The sequence below is a fragment of the Gouania willdenowi genome, chromosome 16, assembly GCF_900634775.1.
Source record: "Gouania willdenowi chromosome 16, fGouWil2.1, whole genome shotgun sequence".
NCBI lineage: Eukaryota > Metazoa > Chordata > Actinopteri > Blenniiformes > Gobiesocidae > Gouania > Gouania willdenowi.
The window spans coordinates 33,323,890-33,337,320 of record NC_041059.1 but is presented as its reverse complement, the minus strand read 5'-3'; the positions used below and the strand labels follow the sequence as shown (position 1 = coordinate 33,337,320).

The window sequence follows — 13,431 nt, the reverse complement described above, 5'->3', positions numbered from 1 at the left end:
ATGGTTACCTGATGCAGGCACTTGCGAGCCTTGTCGTACTCGCTCCTTAGACAGTAGGCACTGCCCAGGTTGAAGAGCATCATAGCCCGAGCCGATGTTACACTGCTGGGGTAACACAGAGGCATCTGCTTCCCCGCTACAGACACACACACGCACACGCACACACAAGTCAGAAGGGGGATAATCTTTATCCTTATGTTTTTTAAAACAGTTTCCCTAAAATCATTAGATTTATAAAAAGAAGATAAGAAAAATATTTTTGGCTTTAAAAAAAAAAATACAAATATATATTTGGATAAAATCCAACATATCTAAAGTGAAGTTTGATGTAAAATAATAAATAAAAAGAATGTGATAAGGACTGTTCTAGTGGCAGCCAAACAGCTCTACATCATCTTGGGTCCTAAGCGTTCTGTTATCCTGCAGAATGTTCAGCTTCATCACTCTCCTTCTGACTCTTACTCTATTTCAAAGACAGTAGAGAGTGTGGAGCGTGCTTATCAAATAATATTAGAAGCCATTTCTCCTCTCTTCATGACAAATTCCTGCCTGTTTGTGAACTGATTGAAGCTGACCTCGCGCACACGTTTTAGTTGTGGTTCAGACATTTTGAAAATGTTCAGAAAACGATGGATCATCCCTATTCACTACAGTTTTAGGACGTGCTATTAGTGCCAGGAGTCTTTAAGCTCTAATGTGAGAATCACCCTCACGTTTTGTACAAAGCCCCCGTGCAGCTGTGTGATTGGGGGTGCTTCTGCTGTGAAGTGTCACCACCAGGTAAACTGATCTTTGTACCAGAGTCTTTTCACATTTGAATACAGTCATAATTATCTGAACATCACATTAAAAATACACTTGAGATGAAGCTCTGCATTCATTTTCAGTCACAGGATAACTTGATCACGACTCCAACTGTAACACGTAGAGTGAGATTATTTTTCTCTTTTTAGTAACAAACATGAGAAAACCTGCTACAGAACCTTCCTTTACAGCACATACTGTATATAATACAAAGAAAACATGGAAAAACATGTTCAGTCCCAGAAAAAAAACCAAACAAAGCTGACAAGAAAACAAAAAAACAAATGAATAGATGGGCAATTAAGACGTTACAGCAGAGTGTTGGTGTCCCTTCAGTTACACAGGTATTTTTCTATAGGTAGCCATCTCCTCATGAAGACCTGAGACCTCAACTGTAACTTTGCAGTTAAAGCCTCCATTTCATACTCCTCTCTCTGTTTCTGTTTCCACTGTCCGTGGCTGTGAATTCCTCCACTTTGTCACCATTTTCCTAGCAGTCATCAAGAGTATATGTTGCAGCCAGGTGCTTTTGATATTTTGTGTACATGTTTTCAGGAGTCAAATCAAAAAGAAACTGGCTCGGGGTGTACAGTAAATCAACTCCCAGAGTTTATCAAGCTCCCTCTTCACACCCCTGTAGAAAGAAAACAAAACAGGGCAATCCCAAAATATATGTGAATGGTCGTCAACCATTGCACATTCTTTTCGACATTTTATTGCATCTGGATTGTCTACAAATTTCTACATTACGATGAATACCTTTATGACAACCACTACAAATTGTTTCCCACTCTCCATCCTCTATTATCACGGTCCCATTTAGTTTTAATATAAAGAGTATTGTCTGATGTATCCAGTAGCAAATTTCTTGATGAAGTAAGTCGATGTTTAATGGAGCAGTTTTAACTGTATTCCAATTTTTAAGGTTTGTGATCTAATGACTAATCTGAAAGTAATGCAACATGTCCCTTCAGGGTAGAGAGAACTTGTCTTAGAGATCTTAGACTGTGGCTGAGGCTGTAGAACATTATCAGAGAGCAGCTGATCAATAACCCTTAGGCCTCTGCCTTCCCATCTCTTAAAGGTGGTGTCCACTGTGAAGGGGGGAAATCCAGATTTCCAGCAATCCGCATTTCCCGTGAAAGGCCGACTGTCCCTTTAATTCTCTTCTGGATTGTTGACCATATATATTTTTTATTTTTTTATTTTTTAAATTTTAATTACTTTATTAATCCCTGAAGGGAAATTATGCTACACTCTGTTATTTTTTTTAGGGACATGCTTCTCACACACACAGGCCCGAATCACACACATGCACAAACAGGACCTGTGAACATGCATCAATGGAGAGATGTCAGAGTGGGGCTGCTTCCACAATGAAGGGAGTTGGGGTTTGATGCCTTGCTCAAGGGCACCTCGACAGTGCTCAAGAAGTGCCCTGGCACCGCTCCAGCTACCAGAACAACTTCTGTATTTTGGTCCGCATTGGGACTTGAACCGGCCACCCTCCGGTTCCCAACCCATGTCTCTACGGACTGAGCTACTGCCCTTAAAGTGCGTTTTATCCGAATACTCCACTTCTTCTCAAGAGTGAGTGTTTTAAGTCTCACTCTTGGTCTCGTATCTTGCCATATGAACCAAAATATAAGTCTGTCCAGCATTGTGAAGGTTGATATCGGGACCATGACAGGGAAAGACTGGAATAGGAACAAAAGTCTGGGAAGTAGATTAATTTGAATGGCCTCCACTCTACCCAGAAGGGATAATGGTAGCACATCTCATCTTGTCAGTTAATTTCTAAATGTTTCCATTTTCTTTTCGTAATAAGCCTTGTACAGTTGAGGGGAGTGAGAGATTTTGAACAGGATTAATGTGAGGAACAAGAAACATTTGTCTGACATTTTTAGACATTCAATCAGCCGTTTGCAGCACAAAATAGCGTGGAAATGCGTGATATCGTCCCAAAACGTGCACATCTTTATTTATGTCAATAAAGAGAAAGAAAAGAAACGGGTCGTGTTGCTTTTTTCATTTCAGAACATGAATTCCGTTCTTTTTTTTGTCCATTTCCGTGATCACTTACAAACGAAAAAGACAATCAAATCGAGCATTTGTATTAAAACATACTTACAGGTTTCAGCAGGTTCGTCTCCTTTGTCACAACCTGGAGAAACAAACAGAGTGAGAAAAGAGTGAAGTGACTCTTCTGATTGAGTGAGTGATCCTCACACACCTTGGTCCTGCTCGCTGTTCAACACTCCCATCGACACGTCACTGATGTTCTCTGGGTTAAGGTGAGCGATAGCATCAGATATCTTATCCAATGAGATGAGGGCTTCAGCAGCATAAAGGTGACCTAAGAACCTGGAGCAAAAGACACACGTCAAAAAAACAGAATCTGGGGTCCAAAACATGATGACTAGTGATGCATTTATACGCCTTAAGCTTTCATCTGTTTATTAGAAATAGGGATGGGAACTACTTTTATAGATACCCACAGAATTCCGTCGATACTACCAGGAACTAATTCAGGTAAAATCAAACGGTACCATGTTTGGGTACCTAAACTCATCCTTGTGACTGAGGGAGTGAAGAGTAGGTGATTTTCCATGCTGGACATGAACACAGCATTGCGCGCACAAGAGCATAATCCAGCATAGTAGCTGCAGGTTCAGCATACATGGCTGATAGAAATATCTCGAAAGTACAGCTTTTTTAAATTGAGAGGATATGCTCGTCAAAGTATTCGCAAACTGCAACGCCACCGGCGGGAATACATAACAAATTAGCAACTCGTCATCTGTAACAACAACATGGGAGAAGAAATAGCCTTGACATTTTGTGATGCAGCAAAAGCAACAAAGACAATAGAAGTGAGGCCTCATCATCATTATGAAGGTAAATAAGCCTTGTGTCTAAAGAGAACATGACACCAGTTTTGACATCTAATAGATGTAGGGATGTAACAATATCTATCCCACGGTTCGGTATATTCACAGTATTAATCTCATTAACCTCACGGTACGATAATTATTGCAATATTGTGGGAAAGCTCATGGTTCTATTTTATAATGTTTCGTAAGATGTCTCACTATGGGATGCACTCCTTATCTGCAGCACTCAGAAGAATTCTCTCAATCTGCCAATCCTGATTGGCTGGTGAAACATGTCCATCTGCCAGGGACACTCTCACCTCCTATAAAAGGAGGAGGTGGACAGACACGCTTCATTCAAACACCTTGTTTCTCTCAGCATATCTTGCATTTTTCATAGCTTAACTGTCCGCAGACAGATCTTTGGTTTCCAGTCGGCGGACGCTGGTAAGTTTAGAAGCATGTGCTTAGACCACACCAGGTCTGCTCGGTTAAGTGTTGTCCTGTTCATCACCGAAAAGTATACTGACGGCTCTCTCCCAACGCTGACCCCCCGGTGAACGTTGGTCTTCCTCATGACTCTCCCTCCAATGGCTACCCCGCTCTGCACCGCGCCAAGGTCCGGAGTTCCCAGACATCAGCACACCAGCTGTAGTCTCAGGCCCAGCTCTGCCCTTGACGCCTCCAGGCTCCTGGGCATGTTGGTCCTCCTCTCAGGTGCTCACGCCAGTTAACAGCCCAGCTCCAAGCTCCATACCGCGGTATCTGAGCTTTCAGAAGCCAGCACGCCAGCTGTTGTTTCAAGCCAAATGCTGTGCTTAGCACCTACTAGCACCTGCTAGTCACCACGTGGTAGCTCAGGCTAATCCACCTGTTCTCCCAGCCTGCGTCAGCAAAGCCACGGAAGCCAAGGCTCCTCTCCGAGGGGTCGGGATGCTCTGAGTCTCACCTCTGTCAATGCGGAAGCAAAATCTCCAGCAAAGTCAAGCACAAAGTGTGCTCAGACTGTCTGGGTCTGGAACATATCTGGCTGGTGGTCAAATCCCCCGGTTCATGTCGGCACTGCACAGTGTTTAACACAAGGAGCCTCCACAACAGGTAGAGGTTAGATCGGGCCCAAAAAATTCAGCCCGACCCGACCCGAGCCTGAACCATTAACTTAAATTGTAGGCCCGAGCACGAAGCAAACCAGACATAAATTATTATTTTATTGAACGTATTGCAGCTGCTGATTAGCAGTGCGGTGCCTCACACAGCGAGGGGGGAGAGAGTTTTACAGGCTTTAATGGAGGTTGTAGTAACACACCAAAAATAAACAATCAAACACACATAGAACCGTCATACACTCACTACTGTGGGGAACAGAATTGTTCACTCTTTTCCCCGCTTATGCTCGCCTTTTCCCCAGCCTCCCAGCCAATCAACCCTCAGAGCACATGTAAACAAAGACACATATTGGCAGAGAAAGCTGCACGTACCCATGATGCGTTCTTGGCCATGGGAAATCTCAACATCAGTTAACCACTGAATACACACAAGTGGAACATGAGCGGGAAAATGAGGCCCGAGCCCAGCTTGAACTCGGGTCGGGCTCAGACACGGGCCAAAAATCTAAACTTTAACAGGAAGCTGGCGAGTCAAGCGAGCCTGTCCCAGCAGGACCCCTTCCTTCTTCCTCATGGCTTTCCCGCAGCAGCGAGTGAAGAGGAAACAGTCCTCATGGACACCGTGGGTGCTCATGGTTCCAGCTGGGGCTCCCAGCTCTACCAGGCTGTCGTCTCCCCACACAAGGAGGATGTCTTTGTGATAGACTGCGGGGAGTATGAAAAAGACTCCTCTGACCCCCCACGGATCGGGTGTGGATGAGGAGGATGAAACTTCCATCACCCCAGCTCGAGGCGGGTTACCCGCCGCCTTTGCGACCTCTCGGGAGGAAGATGAGTTCCACACCTGTCTTTACTCTTCTTAGCCTAGATACGGTGGATGTGTGCAGACAAGCTGCGGCATGGCTGGCCATCCTGTGGCCCGTCGTTGTGACGGATACCACCAGGTCCCACAATGAGGGAAAGAAGCTCCACCCTTCCAAGGTCGCGCCGAGACAAATTCTCTTCGTCTTCCCTGAGCTGTTGGTGGAAGTAGCGCGTCCCTGGCAGGACCGCCCTTTCAGCGGAAAATCCCCTGTGGCAGGTGCCTCATCCCTCGACTGTGAGGCGATGGAGAGCCTGGGACTGCTCCGAATGCCGCCAGCCACCTGCTGCCACGGCAGCCTGCGGTGTCTCATGTTGCCGACCAGAGCGGACCGTTGCCAGTCGGACCTGTCTGGCAGAACCTACGATGCGGCGGCGCGCATCGTAGGTTCTCACAGCTTACCAAGCGAAGCTATGTGAGGATTTCGCTCAGTCTCAGGATCCAGCGACGATGGTGGGGAAATTGAACGTTGCTGACGTGTCTCTCCGTACCCAGCGCTGATCAGTGCAGGCCATGGGAAAAGTGATGGGCAACATGATTATTCAGGAACAAGCACGTTGGCTCGACCCCACTAAGCTGTCGGAGGCAGAGAAAGCACTCCCTCTCAACTAGAGCCAACAAATTATTATTTCCATAATCGATTAACTGATTAATAAATTATTCAATAAATCGGATTACAAACACCACATTTTTAATTTCAGCCTCTTTATTCTTCTCATTGTGAATGTAGTGACAGGTCACCCTAAGATAGACTTCATTAGTTACACGTGTCCATATATCTGCAGTGAAAGGGTTTGTGTTAAATGCATTCTTCACTTTCTTTAAAGTTTCTTCATATTTTCTCTCCATGAGCTTTGTAAAGTGTAAAATGTGTCGTTGAGGGCAGAATGTGACCTGGGTTAAAGGTGAGAATGATTGTAGTGAAGCTTCATCTTCATCCATGGACACAGGCCTCATGTCAGTGATCATCATGTCGAGGATGATCTCAGTCACAGCTTCTCTCTGTGTTTACATCATGTGTTTATCATCATGAAGTCTGTCATTGTTTGATGTTTTTTGATCAAATGAGAAAGATAGTATAGCATTAGTATGTATTTTAGTACAATTTACGACAACAAGTATTAACTTGTTTTATTTGCAGTATTAGTGTATGTGTGTGTTTGGGCTACTAACATGCCTTAATAATAAATAATAATACATTTTATTTGTAATGCACTTGATACATTTGATACCAAATCTCAAAGTGCCAGAGGATTAAAAAAAAAAAACATAAAGTACAAGTAACCAAAAAAAAAATCAAACAAATTTAAGTAGATGTGATAAGTTACTTTAACCTCAGTCTAAATGTAATTAATCCAGCCTCACTCCATTACAGACCAGACTTTATCTTAAAACTATTTCCACCATTGTGTACAAGTTAAGTCTCTATAAGCACATTTAAACCCTGCTTAAGGTGATAAAACTAAAATAAAAAAAGGTATCTCACACACAAACACACGCAAATTACACAAACACTTCTGCACACACACTAGCGTCAGGCTAGCTACCAGAGAGGCTAACGATACGTTTCTTCCAAACAGAACAATTAGAGGATGTTGTAGTGATTTACCTGTTGTTGAGCTCCTTTATTCACTTTGTTCTCCACCTACGCTCTGCATTCAACTCGCTCTGATGACTCGCTTCTCGGCAGGGGGGAGTTTTTTTTTTTTTTTTTTAAACAAAGACTTCATTGACTAAGCTCTGAAGGTGAAGCAAAGGGCTGCGCATCACAGTCAGTGACAAATAATCACACGACGCGGCCAGTTTGTCTGCATGAATAGAGCATTCAGTCCGTGCTCACCAGAAATTCTCGTGGGGACGTGACTAATCTGGATTTAAGACAATTTAAGACTTTGTAAGGTCACCCTGATATTGTCCACCTTTTCTCCTGGTATCTTGATGTGGTATAACCAAAATGTTTCCACACCTCTGACTTGTAGCCGCTGCATCATGTACAGGTTCTACCAACTCCTCTGTTTCTACCTCGCTCTGCTAGCTGCGTCCATCCACCATGTTGCCTTTCCTCTCTGACCTCACAGTCGCACACCTTGGCTCAACCTCCTGTAACCTATGATGATACCCCAAAGCATTATGGGACTTGTAGTTTACCCTGAAAAGGTCCGCTACAACCAACACAAAACTTTAATTGTAAGCGGCAACGGCTCATTATTTTATACCGTGACATAACCACAACAATATCGAGGGACTTGTGATACCATCAATACCGTTACATTCCTAGTTATTAGCCCCATCCCAGGCTCTGAAAATGCTGAGAAATGCACAAAAAGCAACAATAAAATGCTGAATTGAACAATAAGATGGACATAATATTGTAAAATATTTTGTGGACGCACTATTTAGGATGTGATCTTGCATTTAGCATTAACATGACTTTTGGTGTTGTGTGCCCTTCAAGATGACGTCACCTTGGCATTTTAACTTGCATTAGTCATCATTATCAGCTCATTTCCTCATTTCAAACAGTTGGATGTTGTTTTGATATATTTGTTCAAGTTTAAAGATCGAGAAATAAACTTTGAGATTTAATTATTTAACATTACCCGACAAATGTATTAAAAATTGTCACTGTTGAGTACTGATACTGGTTCACAGGTACCAGGTATTGGTTTAAATGGGAAAGTGATCTATGGAAGCACAGCCGCAGCACTTACTTGAAGGATCCCGACACCTTGAACCGATGCAGCAGTTTCTCCGCATGGTTCAGAGCCATTAAGTTGTCTCCCAGTGCCAAAGCCACATAGGCACTACAGGCCAGGATGGAGCACCTGCAAAACAAACAGCATCGCCTCACTGTACCACTGTCCCATTCTCAAGCTGGATTTAAACCAGTCAAGACCAATAGAGGACACGTTCACCAACCTGAGGTTTTCTACTTCCTGTTTCCTCATCGGGGACGACGGTGCAGCAGAAACAAACTTCTCTGCCTCCAGACCTTTCCCACTGTGAAGGATACAGAGCACATGTTCACATGTTCAGCTCTGTGCTTCACCAACACACACACACTGACAGCATCACAGTAAGAGGTTTGAAGATTATTCAAAGCAGTGCTTCTCAAACTGTGGGGTGCCAAGTAGACTTTTTAAGTTTACTACTAGTAAATCCAAAAGATTCACTAGTAGTTCTAGTAGACCTCATGAAAAATTAAGTAAGAGGGATTATAACTGGTGATGGTGAGATGAAGCCTCAAGAGGCATCGTACCACTGGAGCCAATTTGTTAGAGAAAGGGTTCATTGCTCGAAGCTTCATACGCACACCTAACTACCTATAGGCCAGGTTTATAATCACAGGCATCTGTATCTTCACCAGACAAATTGTCATGCATTGAATTTTTGTGTCTGTTGGGAAGTTTTGTGGCTCTTGGGAATGACTATGAATGTATGAATAATATATTTCTCTACATAAATGATCACATGTATGTAATACAAATATTTTTCAATGTATTCTCCTTGTGCAACCTTTCACAAGCTTGGCAGTCTCAGCACAATTCACAACATCACTAATTATAACAAAATCCAGCTCCCTGACTGGTTGGAATATTTTCAAAAGCCAATAGCAGTACTGAATTTGCTTTCCCCACCCTCTAATTAGCATATAAGGCTTACTCGTAGTACTAGTGCCCCCTTTTACTTGACTAGTGTACTGCACTCGTGAACCAAAGTTGAGTACATGTAATGTGAGCACTGGAAGAGCTTAACTACAGCATACCTGTCAAGTATCCCGTTTGGGTCGGGAAACTCCCGTATTTTACCCCTCTTTCCCGCCATCGTCCCGTATTAGTATTTTCCTGTAAATATCCCGTATTTTAATGTAATAATAATTAAAAAATGCCTTACTAAACTGAACGCCGTCACTAGCCTCACGAGAACTTCCACCTGAAATGGCCTGCGTGACAGTTCTCGCGATATTACAACAAACCCGGAAACAACTCAGAAGAGAGATGATGAATGAAGACATTCCGGCAAAAAAAAAAACAAAGAACTCGTTTAAATACCTTGGAAACTGGAACACAGTTTACCTTCCTAAAGAGCAGCAGGATGGGACACAGTTACACGTTCTGTTAGATTAATAACTGAGATTTTAACGTCTACCACAATGGAAAGAACGACGTAAGTCACCATGAAAAATCATTCAATCACAAGCACCACAAATATACACTGCTTTCAAAAAGTGTTAAAGAATGTAAAGTCTATAATAAATGTGTCTAATAAGTCATTAGTGAATACCAGAGAACCACATGAGTGAGCATGAGAAATTAAAAGAAAAATATATAACGAAAATAAAATGTTAATGTCTAACTTAAAGACAAGCAATGTGAAATTAACACTAAATATGCAATGTGTTGACTTATATATAAACTGTAAGTATATTAAATAAACATGTGCTTAATATATCCATTTATGTTTTAATTTAGGCTGTTTTATAATTTAAGAATTAGATGTATCGAGTTTTCTATTACATATAATAGCTTATTTTGTATCAAAATACTAGTTTTAAGAGTCACTGCTTTTACTTCTCAGAACAGAGTCCTAACTCAGAGCTTCCCCATAACAAGCCATATTACAGATTACATATCACTCACACATGCAGTCCCTTACAAGAGAAAAAACCAAAAGTGGCACATATTGTGCAGCTGTTTGTTAATAAATGAGCCTGTGTAGCATTTTGGATCAGCAAATTTAACCCAGAATTCTCTTTCTTCTCAGATTTCATTTGAAATAAAATTATCTAGATTTATATTATATCACCATTTTGAGAAAAAATATTGAGATATGAGTTTTGGTCCATATCACCCAGCCCTAGTAGGAATGTTCACAGCATTTCAATGTTAATAAAGGTCGACCTACCAGACTCTAATCACATAATTGTATTTAGTAAGTGGTTGACAAGTGGGTATTTTAGATTTATTGTACATCTATCTTAACTCACTCAGTGCCCCCGACGAGATATCTCGTCATTTCAAATCCAAACGCTCAGCGCCATTGACGAGAAACTCGTCATTTGCGTTTTTTCACGGGATTACTAGAAAACACCCTGGCGGAGGTCCCTCATCAATATCTAAGCTGTGGGGTGTTGTAGTAACCAACTGTGCCCTGACGATGGCAGCGGTGCACCTTTAGATGAGAGATTAGCCACTGACGCTACCATTAGCTGGGGAGGAGAAACAGGAACGAGTGAGATTATGGCGCTACAGAGTGATATTGTGACGTATCCAGCAGCTCACAGCACCACATACTAACAGAACATGTGTGGACCTGAATAGATTATTGATAATGTTGTGATCGTGAGATAAAACCATCAACTAACCGGGCTAAACGGGTCATTGCTGCGTGTCGGGAGGAAGAGGAAGTTATGTCTGTGTGCAGACTGACGGGAGGGAACGTTGGAGGAATGCCAAAATACAGTAAGAAATCCATTCAACTCTGACACAGACAGCAAAATAATAATAATTTTGCCATCAAAAGTCCGGTCTCAGTGTTTTTTTTTTTTTTTATATATAACGAAACAATGTTCAGATGTTAGAGTTGTCACTAAAGCAAAAAAAAATAGCTTTAAAGTCACTGACGGGTTTTTTTTTTACAAAAAGGCTGTTTACTCAGCTTTTTGCTCTGAAACTGAAGATTTGTGTAAAACTTGCTCTATTCAATGGCTGATTACAAAAGAACGAAACGAGCCAGAAACAAATGGTTTTTTCATGACAGCAGAGGCTTCAATCTTCCAGAATCAGGTGTCAGATTTCAGATAGTCATCGTAGAAAATCTTCTGTGGGTCTTTAAAATCAGTCAAAATGCTCAAAAACAGCTGGCACTGAGGGTGGTTGAAAATTTGAAAATGGCTGGCACTGAATGAGTTAAAATATAAGGAATACTGGAGCTTGGTTGGGCGCGTGGGACGGCTCGTAGTGGGTGCCAGAAAATTTCCCTTATTTTCAAATCCAAAACTTGACAGATATGAACTACGGTTGATATCAAATATCTGCCAACAGCTTTCCAAACGTGTGAGAACATGTAACTGATGTCTGTCACCTGCAGGTGTCGCTGTTTTCGCTCCCACTCTCGGTGCTCCCTGGCTGACTGGAGCTTTTGGAGCCATTCTCTGTCTTGTCCTGCTGCTGGTTTTCAGGAAGCAGCAGCAAAGCGTTTCTGAGGCAGATGGCAGCAAACTCCAAACTGGCTACAGGGATAGCTGCTGATTGGCCCTCACTGTCCAAACACAAAGGACATGATTGCAGTCCTGTTTCAGGAGAACATACTAGTGGTGTGGTAGACACTGACCTGTAGATTGAATTCTGCGTGGACTGTGACACCAAGACGATCTTCCGATGGAAGCCCTGCCCCACGACCGACTGAACTATTCCTTTTTTACAAGGCAGGCCTTTGGTTTCCTGCTCACCCCCCTGAAACATCAAACACAAGAGACTGTTGAAAAGACACTGCAGGGAAAACCAAAAAATACAACATGCTTTTATTCAACAACAGTTCAAAATTAGTTTATAAAGCACTACACGGCCTCGTTCCAAACTACCTATCAGAGATGCTTTTAGTTTATAAACCCAGACGGACCCTCAGATCCTCTGGTACATCTCAAACTGTTCGAAAGAGCAAAACTAAAAAGTTGGGAGACTCCTTCCGTTTTTATGCTCCAAGACAGTGGAACAGCCTGCTGAGGGATTTTTAAAATTGTTCCCTTCTCTGCTTTGTTTTTATCTCTGACTCTTTTTTTAAATTAGTTAATTAAATGACTTCTGTGAGAAACTTTTTTTTTTAGGATTTTTAACTTTAGTCAATCACATTAGCAAAATTCTGTGAAGAACTTCAACTCCACAATAAAATTTGTAAAAAAAAATCTGATCCAATTTATGTAGTGTATTTAGTTTAAGAAGACATCTTTACTGAATATATTAGCTGTAACCACTATGAGCTTATCTTTGTAGCCTCTGTTGTTGCTAATCCTAATTTAAGTTACCTTTTGTATGTTAACAAGAGGTGATGTCACGCATTAAAGCAGATTCAAAGCAGTGCAAAACATATGAATTTGATAGCCTGCCCTTTTGTTAGCAGAAATGGAGCACTCTGCCAGCCGCAGCCACAGGCGAGGGTTGGAGTGGTAAACCTGCACAGCTTCCATTAGACACTCAAATGCAGCCAGTGGTCTGCCCACGTGCAGCAGCTGAATCCCACAGTTATACAGCAGCTCGTGGCGCTTGTTGGCCAGTAACGCGCACAACGGGACACCAGTGAACCTTTTAGCTGAAGACAAAAGCAAAAGGAAATCAGTGAAGTTCATTGTCTGAAACATTACTACTTGTATCTATGGTTCACAAAAAATATTAAAGAAAAGCGTACTTTGGTATGAGTGCGCCATAAAGAAGCAAACGCTGTCTTACATTGGATGCCGCTGCCGTCTCCCAGCTCTGCACACGTGTTGTCATTTTCCTGCAGAGCTTTCTTGAAGTAGAAAATGCCTAAGTTATGTTTTCCCATTGCAAAGTGAATGCAGCCCAAATTGTTCCAGAACATGCATCGAACACATTCACCTAAAACAAAGGAGCCAAAAGAAAAATCAGACATATATTTAATTATGGGACTTTGCTTGGGGGTCAAAGTTGCCGACACAATGCTCCAAAAGAGAGTGAAATAAAACCTGAGTTTCAGGTTTCAAAATGGCAAAAGAAAAATCCAGAACAAAAGTTTATAATATTTAGATAAAGACAAAGTGTAAGCCCCA

The 13,431-nt window shown here is 42.1% G+C and overlaps 1 protein-coding gene across 5 annotated transcripts in view; it reads right to left on the bottom strand.

Moving 5' to 3' along the window:
- cnot10 (CCR4-NOT transcription complex, subunit 10) overlaps positions 1-13,431 on the bottom strand; it is a 45,772-nt gene that overhangs the window by 2,362 nt on the left and 29,979 nt on the right. For all 5 annotated transcript variants that reach the window (XM_028470218.1, XM_028470214.1, XM_028470217.1 and 2 more), the window contains 9 exons: positions 13,091-13,240; positions 12,751-12,953; positions 11,979-12,100; positions 11,730-11,906; positions 8,565-8,645; positions 8,357-8,470; positions 3,038-3,168; positions 2,936-2,968; positions 9-136 (listed from right to left, as the gene is read on the bottom strand). In XM_028470218.1, coding sequence (XP_028326019.1) covers positions 9-136; positions 2,936-2,968; positions 3,038-3,168; positions 8,357-8,470; positions 8,565-8,645; positions 11,730-11,906; positions 11,979-12,100; positions 12,751-12,953; positions 13,091-13,240 — 1,139 coding nt within the window. The remainder of the gene's footprint in view (positions 1-8; positions 137-2,935; positions 2,969-3,037; positions 3,169-8,356; positions 8,471-8,564; positions 8,646-11,729; positions 11,907-11,978; positions 12,101-12,750; positions 12,954-13,090; positions 13,241-13,431) is intronic.